The sequence below is a fragment of the Astatotilapia calliptera genome, chromosome 7, assembly GCF_900246225.1.
Source record: "Astatotilapia calliptera chromosome 7, fAstCal1.2, whole genome shotgun sequence".
Classification (NCBI taxonomy): domain Eukaryota; kingdom Metazoa; phylum Chordata; class Actinopteri; order Cichliformes; family Cichlidae; genus Astatotilapia; species Astatotilapia calliptera.
This window is the reverse complement of record NC_039308.1, coordinates 41,159,491-41,177,095: the sequence shown is the minus strand read 5'-3', so window position 1 is coordinate 41,177,095 and position 17,605 is coordinate 41,159,491. Positions and strand designations below refer to the sequence as shown.

The window sequence follows — 17,605 nt, the reverse complement described above, 5'->3', positions numbered from 1 at the left end:
GGAGTTCAAGTATCTCGGGGTCTTGTTCGCAAGTAATGCGAGAAGGGAGCCGGAGATCGACAGACGGATTGGGGCTGCAGCTGCAGTAATGCAGACGCTGCACCGGTCCGTCGTGGTGAAGAGGGAGCTGAGTGTAAAAGCGAAGCTCTCAATTTACCGGTCGATCTACGTCCCTACCCTCACCTATGGCCACGAGCTGTGGGTAGTGACCGAAAGAACGAGATCGCGGATACAAGCGGCAGAAATGAGCTTCCTCCGAAGGGTGGCTGGCCTCTCCCTTAGAGATAGGGTGAGAAGTTCGGCCATCCGGGAGGGGCTCAGAGTAGAGCAGCTGCTGCTCCACATCGAAAGGAGCCAGCTGAGGTGGTTTGGGCATCTGACAAGGATGCCCCCTGGGCGCCTCCTGGGTGAGGTGTTCCAGGCATGTCCCACCGGAAGGAGGCCCCGGGGCAGACCCAGGACACGCTGGAGAGATTATATCTCTCGGCTGGCCTGGGAACGCCTTGGTATTCCCCCGGATAAGCTGGAGGAGGTGGCTGGGGAGAGGGAGGTCTGGGCCTCTTTGCTTAGGCTGCTGCCCCCGCGACCCGGCCCCGGATAAAGCGGATGAAGATGGATGGATGGATGAATCAATGGTACGGAAGTGGAGGAAGCAAGAAGAATGAGTTGAGTAAAGTTTGACTTATCTGATTGTTTTGTTTTGCTTAATGCGCCTTATAATCCTGTGTGCCTTATGGTCCGAAAAATACGGTATTTAAAAACCTTTTGTTACCCAATCTTTCCTCCATTCATTGGCATAGGACACAGGTGTCGAACTCCAGGCCTTGAGGGCCGGTGTCCTTCAGGTTTTAGATGTGTTCTTGATCCTACACAGCCGATTTAAATGGCTACATTGCCTCCTCAACATATCTTAAAGTTCTTGAGAGGCCTGGTAATGAACTCGTCATTTGATTCAGGTGTGTTGACCCAGGGGGATATCTAAAACCTGCAGGACACCGGCCCTCGAGGTCTGGAGTTCGACACCCCTGGCATAGGATACATTTTCATTGCTCTACAGATGATACCCAACTTTATTAGAAACCAGATACTTACTCTGGATGGCATTACCTTGGCCCAGTAACACTGTGAGGAATCTTGGAATACTTTTTGACCAGGATATGTCCTTCAATGCACATATTAAAGAAATTTGTAGGACTACTTTCTTCTATTTGCGTAATATCTCTAAAATTAGAAATATCATGTTTCAAAAGGATGCTGAAAAACTAGAATTAGAATTAGAATTCAACTTTATTGTCATTGCACATGTCACAGGTACAAGGCAACGAAATGCAGTTTCCATTCATCCAGAAGTGCTTTAGCCATGATATAGATATATTACAGTATATATTAGCAATAATATAGATATGTGAGTATATTACAGAAATGGGTCTATTATGGTATGTTATAATGTACACGGTATGAAGTATGTTATGAATATGCTATAACTATAAGTATGTACAGGCTGTACTGAGTACAAGCTATGTACCGGCTATAAACAGGATATAAATATGAAAAACTATACAGAAATATGAGCTATACAGCTATACAGAAATGTGAACTATGCAAGTTATAAACAGTTGTAGATTTAAAATTTATCGTATGTACAGAATGATTATTTACACAGAATTATACAGTAGTGCAGTTAAGATAAGTGAGATATGTGGATAATGTCTACAGAGGCTATATAAAGTGCAAGTGGTTGTGAGTGGTGGTTCAGTCCATGTTATTATTGTGTGTATGAGGGTACAATTGTCCATTGTGTGTGTAGGTGGTTGTGGGTGTGTGTATGTCCAGTCCATGTGATAACATGGGTCAGATGTCAGGAGGCAGAGTTCAGGAGTCTGACAGCTGTGGGGAAAACTAGTTCATGCATTTATTACTTCTAGGCTGGGCTACTGTAATTCATTATTATCAGGTTTTTCTTGAAGCTCCTTCACTTGAAATCACTTGAAAAATTTGTATTCAAAATGCTTGGAAATATTTTGCCCTTCAGTTTTCAGGCTCTTCTTTTGTGGATCCAGCTCCCAGTTTAGACGTGGGAGGGAGACACATTCTCAACTTTTAAGATTAGGTTTAAATCGTTCCTTTTTCCTAAACCATATAGTTAGGGCTGGATCAGGTGACTCTGAATCCTCCCAGGCTTCTTGGGGTTTCTCATAATGCACTGGGCGCTTCTTCTTTACTTGCCTCTTTCTACTCTTAGTTATTATTAATTTCTGTCTTTTGCATCAGATGTCTGCACCTTCTGCCAGAGGTTTTTTTTTCATCTGACAGGGAATTTTTTCCTTCCCACTTTTGCCAAGTGCTTGATTGTTTTGGTTTTCTATTATTGTAGGGTTTTTATCTTAAAAAGCACCTTCAGGCAACTGTTGTTGTGGTTTTGCGCTATATAAAATTGAATTAAATGTGCTATTAAATAATAAATACACGGCTGCATTTTTTACAAGCACTACAAAACAGATGGGGAGATGTGTCCGGTTTGATGCTCAAAAGCTACTTATTTGGTGCCAGTTCTTTACAAAATGGTATATTTATATCAATAATTGTGCATCATTGTCAAATCTTTTGATCACTAGTTATCATTATTGTCTGAAAACATTTCTATATTACACTTAAAAGAAATGGAGAATGTTAAAAAGGAAACTATCAATACATTATTTGTTTATGGGAATAAACATTTAATATTTGTATTAACCTCTGCTTTAAACCAACATCACCAATGATGATCCTCTACACTAGAGCAGGGTGATATGGCCAAAAATATTTATCACGATATATATATATGAAAATTTGCGATAACGATATAACTGACGATATAATTGATGCGAGACAAAATACAACTCCACAACATTACTAGCGCAAAAAGACAACCTTCCATTTATTTTCACTTAAACAAGAAGCTGTTTTTTATGTACATTAAAGCTTTATAAAAACGTAACAGTGCAAATGCAAATTCCTTGCTGAAAGTTTAACCAAAAGGCATTTCCAGTAGAAATGGGCTGACATATCCTGAGCATAACCATGTATAATATCCACTGAAGTTAAAAAGAGGTGCTTTGCAACATTAAACTGCAGTGTGCAGTACGTATTTTTCGGACCATAAGGTGCACGGGATTATAAGGCACATTAATCGAAACAAAGCAGTCAGATAAATCAAACTTTATTAAACTCATTCTTCTTGCTTCCTCCACTTCTGTACCTTTGATTCATTAATGTTGAATTCTCTGGCAGCTGCTCTATTCCCATGTTGTTGCAGTATATTAATGACTAACCTCGTATTGTGGATGGATTATCTCAGTTGTTCTCCTGACTGAAGTTTGGTCCGTTTACAGCATCCTGCCATGCGATTGCATTTGTCTCTAACCATGAGGAGCCTTCATGTTAACTTTTATAAGTGGAAAAGTGTTAGTGTTCGTCCTCCAGCTTCACTGTTTATGTTATGCTAACATAGCTGTGTCGCTAGCGATCACGTAGCACATCATTGTATACCAGCTAGCCCAACTTCAGTAACCCTACAAACGTCACTGCTGTTTAGTTTCCTGTCTTCATTTATGTTGGAAGTGATAGCAGAGCTGTACGTTTGAATTTTTTCAGAAATCTCTCAGTCAGAACGTGCAATATCATGCTTAGGTAACTAGCGAAACTAGCGAGCTAACGTCCGCTAGCTTCCTGCTAACTTCTAACTCTGTTAAATGTAATAAATTTTGTTTTCATGGATGCCTGGAAGTTAAACTTCATAGATACACCTGGTAAAGCAGCAATTCTGATCGTTTTATTAAAGATGAAAGAATTTAGACAGTTTTTAACTCTCAGTGATGCTGCAGTGTTCTTTTGACCTGAACGATACGGAGTTTAGGACCCAGATTACTCCCAGATTTAAGAGCATCTTAGTCCGACAAATACGACAATAACGACGGCCGCTTGCATGTTCTGCAAAAAAATGTGCTTTGTTGTGTATCTGACGGACAAACACCAAACCAGTTCCACATCACTGAAGTTGCACCATTTTTACAAACCAAATCTGGTTCATCTGTTTCACTCAACAATCGGCCATGTGCGTATGAAAACAAAGGCTCTGCGCATGCTCGTTTTACTCATATTCTATCGCGATATTTCATTTTCCTATCGTTGCCTAACATTATACCGGTATTACCGTGAACGGTATAATATGGCCCAGCCCTACTCTACACCATATTTGGGTCAGTTTCTTTTTTAAAATCTTTTGGGTTTTTTCAACATTGGGTTGTGCAGCATGACCTTATCCCCCAGAGTGAGAATGTCAGTGTTCTCTTCTAATGTCATGTTCTAAGGTGTCTGAGGGAGAACCTTCAGAGGAAATGATGTATGGCATCATCTCATGCCTATCTCAGAGCACACTGTAAAAAACACTGTACAAAAACTATTTTTTGTTCATCGCTTACCAAATTTGCCATGCTGAAACTTTATAGATAAGAATACAGATAAGAGAGAAGCAAATAGGGAGAGATAATATATTGGGTTATTCTCACAAAGCCTCAAACATAAGATTGGCCAAATCAGCAAAAGCTTGTAATCTGTTCTTTAAACTTTTTGATCTTCTATATTCCTATTATTATAATGTAATATTTATTTTACTGGATGCAGTCTTGCACCATCTAGAGATTTTTCTTTAGATGCACTTGTGGTATCAATTTGAAGCTCCTACATTGCATTCTCCAGTTATCATATTCAGAATTTAGGTGTCTACGCCACTGATGGGGTGATGACACCATCGGTCTTTTATGACAGAGGGGTAAAAAGTTGGCACTATTGAAAATACTGCTTGCCATGGCTATCTGTGGTAAGCAGACAAAATGCATGATATGTATCAATTCTCTCCTAAACAAATAAACCTTCTGAAAATATTGCAGACAAGTTCTGGATACACTACTATAAACTTAAACGCAAAAAGAAAAACACAAAAAAACTTCAAAAACGGAAAATGATTTGGATAATAAAATGAGAGAGTCAAAAATCAAAAGGAGGATCAACCACTGAGAAGAGTGAAAATGTAATAAAACATGGCCTTTGTATCATCTGCAAACTTAAAGTCTAAGTTGCTGGTGTCTCAGGATCAGACAAAGGCTACGTTCACACTGTAGGCAAAAGCGCAACAAATCCGCCATTTTTGATCCTATGCGACCCATTTCCGGTCATGGTATGACAGTTTGAACAGCACAAATCCAATATTTTCAAATCCGACCTGGGTCACTTTCGTATGTGGTACTGAATCCGATACATATCTGATGTTTTAGAAAGCAACTGCTGTTTGAATGGTCATGTCGCATTAAATCCGTCCTTTATGTTACTGACACAAGACAGAAGCCAATTATCAGCGCCGGAGAAGACAAATGAGAAAGCATGGCGGCGGAAACTGGAGACGGAGCAAGTCAATGGACAGAAACTGAGGTTTTGGACTTGATTAACATATGGGGGAAAAAAAAAACATATGGGGAGACAATTCTATTCAAGCTAAATGACTCCGTGTCCATATAAACCTCTGAGGTAGCAGCCACTGCTCCAAACAAGGCTATTGTTAAAGCACGGACTTTTTTCTCAGTGTCCTTCTTTCTCTAATTAATTTGTCAAAATTCTGTCGGTTACAACACCTACTAGCTCTGTAGCCACCATTTTTACTTCTGTAAACAGAGCGGGTTGTGTGTGACGTCTTCTTTTCCTCATGTGGGCCGCTTTGAGGGCCGTGAACCGTTCACACTAGCGCGCGTTTGCTGTCACATTTTATTTGTAGTGTGACCAACCAGACAAAAAAAAAATCGGATTTGATCAAAAAACCGAAATAGACCTTTTAGTGGGTCTTGGATGAGTTTTGAACCACTAATTTGTATTCTTTCTGCAGAATGCTGGTTTTACTGAAGTGAACTCCCTGCATCTTTGTATACACAGTAAATTATAGTGCATTGTTAGTATATCACCCTGTGATTGGGACATCACAACAATTTGCCTCATTAAGTAAATCTGACTATCATATAAAACTTAAATTCCTCTTATTTTCCTTTATTAATCTGCCGTGTAACTCATTTCCTTCTCTATGTTCAGCATTTCTATGACTGCAGAAAAATTTCCTCCATCCATCAGTTATCCCAGCTAACCTGAAGTAAAAATTATGGTTATCCTAAAGACTGCAATACAACAAAGTACATTACTAATGAAAACTGATTATACAGAAACTTAAGCACATTTTTATCAGTTAATATAGATCATAATCTCGAGGTTATATAGCATTCTGTCCTTCATCCAGCAACTACTCAAGAAGTAGTTTTTATTCCAGCATTACAATGTTCAGAGTTCAGCGGGTCATTTAACAAAAAACAAACAAACACAAAGAAAACCTCTAAATTTATCACCAGGTTATGGCATGAAATGGAAAATGCAGCTATAACGAACATGATCGACTCCACTTTGTTTATTCTGCTGATGGTTTTAATGAATGTTTGGATAGCCAGTTAAAAGGAAGAATTCTTACTTTGAGTTATCGATTATGTCACTAGTTAGCGAACAAACTAATGTAAGTCTATTAGCCACAACCAACCAACCGCATGACGTCATGTTGTGGCGTTGTACTGACAGAAGATGGCGCTATGCATGTTTTTCAAACTTTAACTTCGGGCACTGATTTCTTAAATCCAGCGTCACAGACACTGTTCATTTTTGAGAGCAGAGCTTAAGGGTGTATATTAGCCTGTATGTGTGGAGCATTTCATGTTCCCTTTAAGGTTGGTAGTTCGATCTCTAGCTGCTCCAGTCTCCATTCTGCATGCCAAATATCCTTGGGCAATGTTTGAATGCATGAATGTTAGCTAGAAAGCACTTAGGTGTAGATAAAATTGCTTGTATGAATGTTTGTAAATGGGTGAATGAAGTGTGTTGTTTAAAGTGCTTTGAGTCTAGAGTAGAAAAGGTGCCACTGAGGTGCCATTTCAGGACATAACACAATTCACTGATCATATTAACTCGGTTGAAAAAGACATCAACCCATTTCCTTGCAGATGTATTCAGGTCTACTGTGTGTCAGCAGCAATGAACTAAGAAAAAGACATGGGTCTACTTACAGCTCCAAAAGCGGCAGATGTTCAAAGATCTGCCAGGACAACGTGGTCAACATGGGGTTCTTGGACAGGTTTCTAAGAAAGAGAACAAGAAAGTAACAGAGAGTGTCAGAAACCTCACTTCAACGTGACAATAAAAGCTCATGGATGTTAGGTTTTCTACATGATGTTTTGTAATGAGTGCAAAACACGAGGGAAAAGTGAAATTCATAAAAGAGCAGAATTCCACTTAGGGTGTTTAGTCAGTTTAAATCGACTCTGGTTCATTTTCCCACTTAATGAAAGTTGTTTGAGCAGATGTGAACAGTAATAGTGTTTCTGACCACTGGTATACCACAACTGTACCCTTTCAACAGCTACCAAACGTTAAAGGACCTAGCTTGTATGAGCCTTATGGGATATTTATATAAAGATCCTCCAGCCTCAAACGGTATTACCCTTCAAGGACCTGCAGTTCAGAAAAGCGCCCCTCAGACAGCCAAACCCATCTGTTCTCTGATTCGATAGTTAAATTTGTGATTGACATGACATTGACCAATCAGCTGAAAGGAAGAAAAATCGGGTCAAAATCCATACTTGTAAGTTGAAACCTGAGTGCAGCGTTTCACACGTATTTTTTGGCTATGTCCACACACAAATCTTTTTTACACACACACAAATTCTTTTTACACATATAAATCCTGATTTACAAGTACAAAATATTTATGACCACAATTTGAGCCCATAGCACTCCCTCACAACTATAGGAATAAGCCCAGGTTTCTCTTCAGTGCTGCAAAGAGGCTGACAAGGAATCAGAGCTCTGTTTAGCCGAGTATTCCTTTAACTTGAAATAGGCAAGGCAAGGCAAGGCAAATTTATTTGTATAGCACAATTCAACAACAAGGTGATTCAAAGTGCTTTACAGAGACATTAGAAACAAAAACAAATAAAAAGCATGATTTAAAATTGATTAAAACAAGCAAACAAACAAACTAACTAAACACACACATTTCACACCTGTTCGCGCGATCTGAACCCTTATCGCAAGGGGAGCTACCAGTCCTTCTGTGGACGAGCTACTTTCTATTTTAAATTCCCTGAATTTAAAGTACTCTCTAGACCCAGTCTAGACCCAGTTGGGGAGCTACCCAGAGCAATAGTGAGGACTTCACAAATTTCTTCATAATTAACCATAAAGAACCAACCATTCCTCAGATACATCATTAGGTACAACCACTTTTAAAATAAAGAACTGCTGATATTTACTTGTATTGTCTTTCCTCAGTGATTTTTCAGTCACTTCAATTACTTCCTCCAAACCATTAACATATCTACTTGACTCCAGATCCTACCATTAATTCATTCTTTAATCTGAAATATGATCAATCTTTATAGAGATCTGTATCACATGCTTTTAAGGTTGCAATAATTACACCACTTTTTTAAAAAGCAAAGGCTTTTTAAATTAACTGATCATCTACAAAAGAGCAGTTTATTCAAAGAGTTACATTCAGCATTTAGAGTTTACCACAGCTGCATGTTCTCCTTAAATTGCTGGCTGCCTTCTTATGGCTTCTTATCTTCTTATGGCTCAGTGTGTGAAGAGGACTCTCCATGTACGTGAACAAACCAAGGATAATTATGGAGTTCCACAGGGTTCTGTGCTAGGACTAGTTCTGTTTACATTATACATGCTTCCCTTACGCAGTATCATTAAAAGTTATAGCATAACATTTTCACTGCTGTGCAGATGACACATAACTTTATCTATCCATGAAGCCAGATAACACACACCAATTAGTTAAACTGCAGGAATGTCTTCTTGAAGACATAAAGACACAGATGACCTCTAATTTTCTGCTTCTGGCTGTCCCTCCCCAACCCTGGTTCTACAGGAGGTTTTTTCTTGTTAAAATGTACTTTTTCCTTCCCTCTGTCACCAAAGCACTTGCTCAAAGGGGGTATATGACTTTTGGGGTTCTGTCTGTTTTCTTTGTATTATTGTAGTGTCTTAACCTTCAAATATAAAGTGCCTTGAAGCAACTGTTGTTGTGACTCGCTGCTATATAAATAAAATTGAACTCAGTTGAAAACAAATACTAGTGAGCTTATGGTCAATGTACTAATTGATTACTTGTCCTGACCTCCTTTGATAGAACACAGAACAGGTATTTAAATAATCACCCTGCAGTGGTTTGAATCTCATTTATCTGCTTCCATAAGAAAACTGTGAAAACAGCAACACACACACACACACACACACACACACACACACACACACACACACACACACACACACACACACACACACACACACACACACACACACACACATCAGATGTTCTGCAGTATGTTCTTGCTTTCATCTGAACTTTTGTATAGTGATAGGATTAAAGCAGCTGATAGTGCTTTGTCCTTTTCAGCTGAGAAATTAGAGGGTGGAAGAAAACACAGAGAAGGAAAAAAACAGAAAGAGGAACAAAAAAATTTGGAGGAGAGGAAGAAAAATTTATTAGAAAAGCGAAGCTGACGGTTTGAAGAAGAGACTACCACTCACACCACAAGCAGTGATGAAGAATATGTAGCCCACTGAATGCACACTACTGGTCAAAAGTTTTAGAACACCCCAATTGTTCCAGTTTTTAATTGAAATTTAGACAGTTTAAGATTTCATTACACTCTGAAATGAAAGCATAGTACAAATAAGCAATTTGAGTTAAAAAGAGAAATTGTGGAATAAATTTATAGACCAAAATGTATTCTAAACCACCTTTGGCAGATTTAACAGCTGCACACACCCGTGGCATTCTTTCTACAATAGAAATAAATATTCAATATTAACATTAATAAAACTATTAGTAATAACAAATATTATTAAGAAATTTCTTCCCATATCTTTTGCAGAAATTCCCATAATTGTGTGGCACTTGTAGGTTGCTTTGCTTTCACTCTTCTGTCCAGTTCATCCCAAACCAGTTTGATGGGGTTTAAGTCTGGAGACTGTGCTGGTCACTCCATGTTTTCAACTGACTGTCTTGTTCTTTTTTTTCCTAAGGTAGTTCTGGCATAGACTTATGTTTTGGGTCATTATCTTGCTGTAGGATGACCCCTGATCAATTAGGCGCATATCAGATGGTATTGCATGGCGCTGCAGAATGCTGTGGTAGCTGTTTTGGTTCAGTGATCCTCTCACTCTGTACAAGTCAACGACCCTGGATCCAGCAAAACAGCCCCAGACCGTCACACTTCCTCCTCCATGTTGGACAGTTGATGCCACACACTGTGGAACCATCCTTTCGTCTACTCTACGGCGTACAAAGATCCTGAGTGATGAACCAAAGATTTCAGATTTTGATTCATCAGTCTGTAATACCTTCTTCCAGACTTGAGTAGTCCAATGATGGTGTTTAATGGCCCAGAAAAGCCTCTTTGTCTTATTCTGACATCTTAGCAATGGCTTTCTTGCTGCAACTCATCCTGTCAAACCTGCAGCTCAAAGTCTTCTCTTGACAGTTGACAATGAAACTTGCTCACTACGACCTCTATTAAGCTGTGCTTGAAGCTGTTGTGCTTTGAGCCACCTGTTAACTCTCAAAAACTCACCCTCTGATTCAGTTTCTTTTCCTTTTTATGGTGAAGGAAACTGGAATCACTGACACTTTGACTTTCTTTGCAATTTCTCTGTAGGAAAGACCTGCATTTATAAGTGTTATGATGGTCTGTCTCTCTTTCATTGTTAATTGCCTTTTTCTTGTCATTTTTGTTCTATTGTTCTGCAGTACAATAATGTTCCATTGATACTAATGAGGGTATGCTGCAACAGTGTGTTCCAACATAAACCCTTATGCAGACAGAGGGGGTGGTAAGTAATCCTGAAAAGTTGGAACACCTGTAGGAATTAGTAGCACCAGCTTTCAAGACTTGATAAACCTTCATAGCTGCAGAACAGCTTTACATTGTTGACCCATTTTGTGTTCGTTGAAAAAAGCTTTTTTGTATAATTCTGAAATGTAGATTATTTTTCAGTTTTAGGTAACCTTAGCTTATTTTTTTCAATCTCTGGCAGTTCACCACTTACATTTGTACCATTTCAAGCTATCCATTGGACAAACCTGCTGTTGAGGACTGCGCTTGAATATTCCCAGTACATTTATCTGACAGCTGTAGCTTTTAGCTAATTCTAATCACCAAAAGAAATATAATTCTCCATCTTCTCCAGCAAAGTTCTAGGTGCAGCAAAACTTTTCATTTCAGATTCTGTGAGAGTAAATGAAGTGCACATGACAATTAGCTTTCTTAAATGGGACTCAGTTTTAAGTGTCATCAACTTGTCCATTTCCTGCTACAACAAACCAAAATGCCCACTGCTCACAAACAATAAACTCTGTTTTTCTCTTCTGTGGTCACAAATTCTTTGATTTTGTTCTATTTGTTCCTCTCCTCTTCTTTCAGCTGGTGATGTAAGAGTGTTTATTATTCATAGCTGCTGAGATCCAATACCTCATCAGTATTCCACTCAGGATTGGGAGAGAAAAAGCATGCAAGAAATATAAAATACATATTTTTTTATGTAATTTCTGATGAGTCTTTAATGCTGTTTGACAAACAATATTAAAGAGTCGAAATGTGATCTTTGGATGTATTTTGCTGTACCCAGTGATTCACAATAGAGGTAAAAATAGAAAATATAGTGATGATAAAAATCCAGGTCTCATTTTATAAAACCCTCCTTATTCCTGTCAGCCTTTCTCTATACAAACCAGTAATCACAGATCTTACTGGCAGCATTTCCTGCTTTAAAATAATTTAGAGCATAAAAATTACATGAAATTAGAAAAAAAAAAGTATTTCACTCACAGTACTGCACACACTACCACAGTGTCATAATCACTACAACTGATCATATAAGACTAATATTCTACCATTCTCAAATTTCTGTTTGTACTAACGACCATTGTGTTGCATGTCATGCACTCTGAGGATGGTGGGACTACAGATTTATCTTCAACCTTCTTAACACACACACACACACACACACACACACACACACACACACACACACACACACACACACACACACACACACACACACTAATTTATATTGCTCAAGAACATAAGTGTGTGATGGTAAAGTGCAAACTGCATCCAGCTAGCCAAGAACCCAGACTGATATTAAAGCCGAGTGAATGCTGACCTCAGCCCAGCAGTCTGACCCTGACCTTTAACAAATAACAAGGGGTTAAACAGTCTGTCTTTCTAACTGTTCATGTTTCTAAAGTAGAATCGCTGTGGCTGTCAGCTTTGTGTTCATGCGTAAATACTAAGAGAAAGAGTATGTGTCTTCATAGTATAGGGATTTGTGTTGGTATGTGGGACGATAGTCTGTAGGTTTATATTATAAAATGGTAAATATGTTTCAGGTCATTTTACAAAGGAACAAGAAAGTAATGTAATATGTAACAAATTACTTTCTTTGGAGAGTAATAATTACTGTAACGAGTAATGTGCAATAGATTACTTTTTTGAGTAATGACCTTAACACTGATCACAACAAAAATGGGAAATGCCTCCGACATGCACAAACATTTGTCCACACAGCATGCAATTCCTTGGCGAAACCAAACAGCCACTCCTTAAACCATTTGATTTTAGAACTGAAGCAGCCTCTTGGATGAGAGGTGAAACATCTTCACAAAACTTTAAAAAGTCCAGTTGCTTTCTTTCCAAGCTCCTGAGACATAAATAAGGACAGCTGTAATATTAATGTATCTACATGTGATCTACATCTGAATCTGTGATGGGAGTTTATGGGTAGTGGAATCAGTGCAACACTCCCTATACTCATGGATCCATGGATGACTGCATATATTACAGTAATGCATATCTGTAGTGACTGTAGTGAAATCTTATCTGAGTACAATACTAAACACAAGCACTGGTGATTAGTATGTGCTATTTTCAGAAGTGACAGATGTGAAATGACAGGTGTTGTTGCGGTCAGTCATTCACTCTGTCTGTGACACAATACTGAGTGTGTGGTTGTTTCATGTGTCAGTTCTGTCTGTTCTGCTCACCAAACCACTAATTGTGCTTCAGTTTTAATAGAGTTCCCTGCTTGTAAACACTAAAAAAACTTTAAAGGGACACAATGTTTATTTCCATTAATACACTCTGCTACTAGTTTATTAGGTTTTTTTTATCAGTCCAATTCAAAAGTGTCCTGTGTTACTGTGTTAAAGAGACAGTCGATATGTGCAGGGTGCAGCATGGACAGGACAAAGGGTTTGTATGTGCCCAAAAACGGTAAGTGTTTCAGTATCAGTATTATCAATCAAGTTTTTGTGTGTGTGTGTGTGTGTGTGTGTGTGTGTGTGTGTGTGTGTGTATACTCACATGTAGCGCAGGTGTGGGTTCTTGGAGAAAACGCGAGCCTGGATCGTATGTAGGTTGCTCCTCATAATGGTTCTACCACACACACACACAGACAAAGAAGAGAGAAAGCACTTTGAATAACTTTCAGCTCTGTTACTCTGACAAACAGACAATTAAAAATGAATGAACGAATGAGCAGATAACAACTTAACAACTCGAGACGATTTATAGTTGGATCAAAATCAGGTCAACTACACAACAAATGTGAAAATCAGTGAAAGTATATTATTATTAGAACTTATTATCCCACTTCTGACAGTGAGTTTCTTGCTTGAAACAGCGCCAATGAATGGATTATTTTCCATTTTTGCTCGTAGTACATCTGTATATTTGCTCTCTGCTTAACTTATATACAGTGGCTTGCTAAAGTATTCGGCCCCCTTGAACTTTTCTGCATTTTGTCACATTACAGCCACAAACATGAATCAATTTTATTGGAATTACATGTGAAAGACCAACACAAAGTGGTGTACACGTGAGAAGTGGAATGAAAATCATACATGATTCCAAACATTTTTTACAAATAAATAACTGAAAAGTGGGGTGTGCGTAATTCCAATAACATTGATTCATGTTTGTGGCTGTAATGTGACAAAATATGGGAAAGTTCAAGGGGGCCAAATACTTTTGCAAGCCACTGTATATGTCATGTGAAAGTGTATGAAGAGAGCTGCACAACAACCAACATTTAGCATATACCTGTAGAAGCAAAAGATTTCAGCCAATTCTGGTCCACTTTAAATCCGGAGGGGAAAGTAGGCTGTGCGAGTTAATAAGCAGCACTGCCCAACCGTTGAGGCAGCAGTAAATCTGACAATTTTTAAAGGTCAATGGCCAACAACTAGCACATTTTGCTACTCAGACTCTTTCACCTGTACTGTAACAAATGTTATTTACAACATTTAAAGAAATAAGTTTGGTCTCAAGAAAAGTGAGGCCAAAATTAAGAAAGGTGTTGTTGCTGGTTCTAAAAATCCATGATCTGATATTTAATGATGAGTTAAAAAGGAAACTCAAGTCAACTGAATGAGTGGCATGGGAAGGATTCATACAGGTTGTCAATCAGAGCACACAATTACAAAGAGCTTTGGATAACATGAAAGCACATCAGCTAATGAGTGACAGAATGTCAGTGAAGATGCACTTTTTGAAATCACACTTTGACTTTCTTCCACCAAATCTGGGCGATGTCAGTGATGAGCTAAGGCAAAGATTTCATCAAGATACGAAGGTGATCGAAAGTAAGTGATTTTGGTTTTTTTGGAGATCTTTGCTATTCCACAGTGTTAAGCGCACTAATTAATAAACTAAACAGATTTACAACAATTTGCTCACCTAGAACATGCTGAAAATCATTTAATAGGAAATTATATATCAGCACAGTATTATGTATGTCTGTGAAATAAAGCTATAATAGAGGCTATTTAGTGTTTTCTATGAGAAACATTAATGGAAATGGTTGTAGAGTAATAGCCTCCAGAGAACCAGCCTATTCATTGATGTCCTCTGTGATGGACATTTGTTTTCGTTCTCTATCGTTTGACTTATTTGAGCTACTCTACTAAGTCTTGATGTACTAAAAAGAGTACAACCTGGGCTTTCCATTGATTTCTCATGTGTTTGTGTGGCCTCTATTAGATCCAAAGAGAAAGGAAATCACAACAAAAGTTCAATGGAAAGATTCTTTTTTCCACGGTTCTGAGGAGGAAAGTCCAAACGATAGTGAGCCTTTCTAATATTTCCCTAGAAGTGCCTCTTAGTCCTTAACCAAACTCTTAATACATGTTAAGATACACACTGATTTTAGACAGCAGTATGTCATTTTGAACTCAAAAGCATACAGGAGTTATGGCAGCTGGGATGAAACAAATCTCATCTATAACTTGCATCTTGTTGTGGAGACAACAAATGTTTAGCATAACAAGAAGAGAAAAGAAAGAAATGGAGGATGATAAAAGAAAAAAATTGACTGGTCAGAGATGCACAGAAAGAACAGAGCAGCTGTGTCTCTTGTTTGGAAGTTTTATGGTTCATTAAAAAACAAGTATGATTTGAGTACCAGTATACCCCAGTGGGTTGAGCAGCCGACCCAAATGCTGAACGGCTACTGCAGATCTGATTCCCCATGCCAGGACATTCCCTGCGGATCATTTCACTTGCTCCCTGTCCATCCTTTCCTGTCTGCACTATTGTCCTGCCAAAAAAATAAATGAAAATTTAAGGCCAAAATTGAATCTTAAAAAAAGCTGTAACTATAGTAACCTATTGCTAGTAAATCATAATGATTTAACAAAGTGAAGAAAAATTCGATGTGGAGGCCAGTGAAAAGCTGCTCTGTTGTTTGTTTTAAGGCACAGTAAAGCCACATTTTAGGTGTGGCCAAGTGACAAAGGGTTTTTGGTTTGGTGGCCTCAGGATCACCTCTATTTTGGGCGGATGATGTAGCTCTTCCGGCTTCATCAGGTGCTTGCAATGGTATTGGTTGCAACCAACAGTGAAGCAAAATGACTGTACAAAAGATGGACGACCTGGCTCCACTTCCTCCCACTATGCAAAATTGAAGCCAATATGTATTGCTCCAGGGGACTGTCATCTTATATAAGCTCAAAGATATAAAATGATCACTTTTTAATCCTAGTACAGCATCAAGTCAGTCAAACTTCTGGGATGTTGATCTGGTAAGTTAATTGGCAGAGGGGGGTGTTGATTGGTTTCAGCTTCGTTGGTATAAATTAAATTAAAGATGCACTAGAGAAGAAACAATAAGAGAACCGTGGAGCCTGACTGGCATTTGCCATAGAGTACCAGAATTGGCGGGTCCACTACTGGCACCCTGTGCTTTTCACAGATGAGAACAGGTTCACCCTGAGCACATCTGCGGTTAACATTATGCTGCCTGTAACATTGTTCAGCATGATCGGTTTGGTGGTGGGTCAGCAACGGTCTGGGAAGACATGTCCATGGAGGGACACACAGACCTCTACAGGCACCCTGACTGCCATTAGGTATGAGGATGAAATCCCTGGACCCTCTGTCAGAACCGACACTGCTGCAGCGTCGCAGTGCAGTGAGTCAAAATCACTCAAATGCTCATGCTTTCCCATTTTTTTCTGTTCTTAACACATCAACTTTGAGCACAAAATCTTCATTTGCTCTCTCATAGGATGTCAACAGTTCTACAAAAATTTGGATTTGGTTCATTCTTCATGTATTGGATCAAAACACTAAGCAGTTCTCAAAATGCACGTGTTAGGACAAATGACCTTACTTTCCAAAGCTTCAATCTAAAGAGGGACACCAGACAGCGCTGTCTGCTTTCAACCTCAGTTTTAGTCATTTTCATCAAACTACTGTTATGGAAAAAATCTAGTTTATCCTCAAATTTAGATTTAGGTGTTTAGTATCTTACTGTATGATTTTTGTATAAACCTTTGCCTGCTTAAGATGAAGCAAGTGTGTGTCAGTATGACCTCACAAAGAACTGCTTAGCTACGCCTAACGATATTGTGGAAGGACGAAACTCCCAAGATGACCGGTGTCAGGAGCTTCCTGGGAAAAGATAGTGGCAGTTGCTCTCTGCCCAGCAACAGCCCGTGGGACAGAAACCTGTTGTAACTAAAAAGATGCAGAGAGTTGTGTGTGGAGGGGTATAAAAGAGGAGCTGAGACATCCCAAGGGCAGAGCTGGCATGACTGTGAACTGTGATGGTTGATGTGTGTGTTGGCTCTCCTGCGCAGTAATAAATAGCTTGATCACAGCTCTTTCCATGTTGCAGACTTTATTTACAAAATTCCATGACACTACTAGCAGCAGCAATCCGACAAAATGTAGATATAAATAGATACAGACCACAAGATAAGCCTGTATGCTGATGATGCATTACTGTTCCTTGGGAACTCACAAACCTCTCTTCTGAAGACAATCACACTCATAGATAAGTTCTCATCCATGTCAGACTACTCCATTAACTCAACAGTTCTGCCTCTGAACTGTAAATTTCAGAAGACCTCCATCACTACACTACAGTCGGGCAACATTAGGTATTTAGGTATAATTTTTTCCACCAG

General features: G+C 38.9%; 1 protein-coding gene across 1 annotated transcript in view; it reads right to left on the bottom strand.

The window, feature by feature from the left end:
* The window catches only part of LOC113026243 (NT-3 growth factor receptor-like), a 94,430-nt gene that overhangs the window by 56,739 nt on the left and 20,086 nt on the right, over positions 1–17,605 (bottom strand). Inside the window, exons 3-4 of the mRNA XM_026174778.1 lie at positions 13,500–13,571; positions 7,128–7,199 (exon numbers count right to left, since the gene is read on the bottom strand). Coding sequence (XP_026030563.1) covers positions 7,128–7,199; positions 13,500–13,571 — 144 coding nt within the window. The remainder of the gene's footprint in view (positions 1–7,127; positions 7,200–13,499; positions 13,572–17,605) is intronic.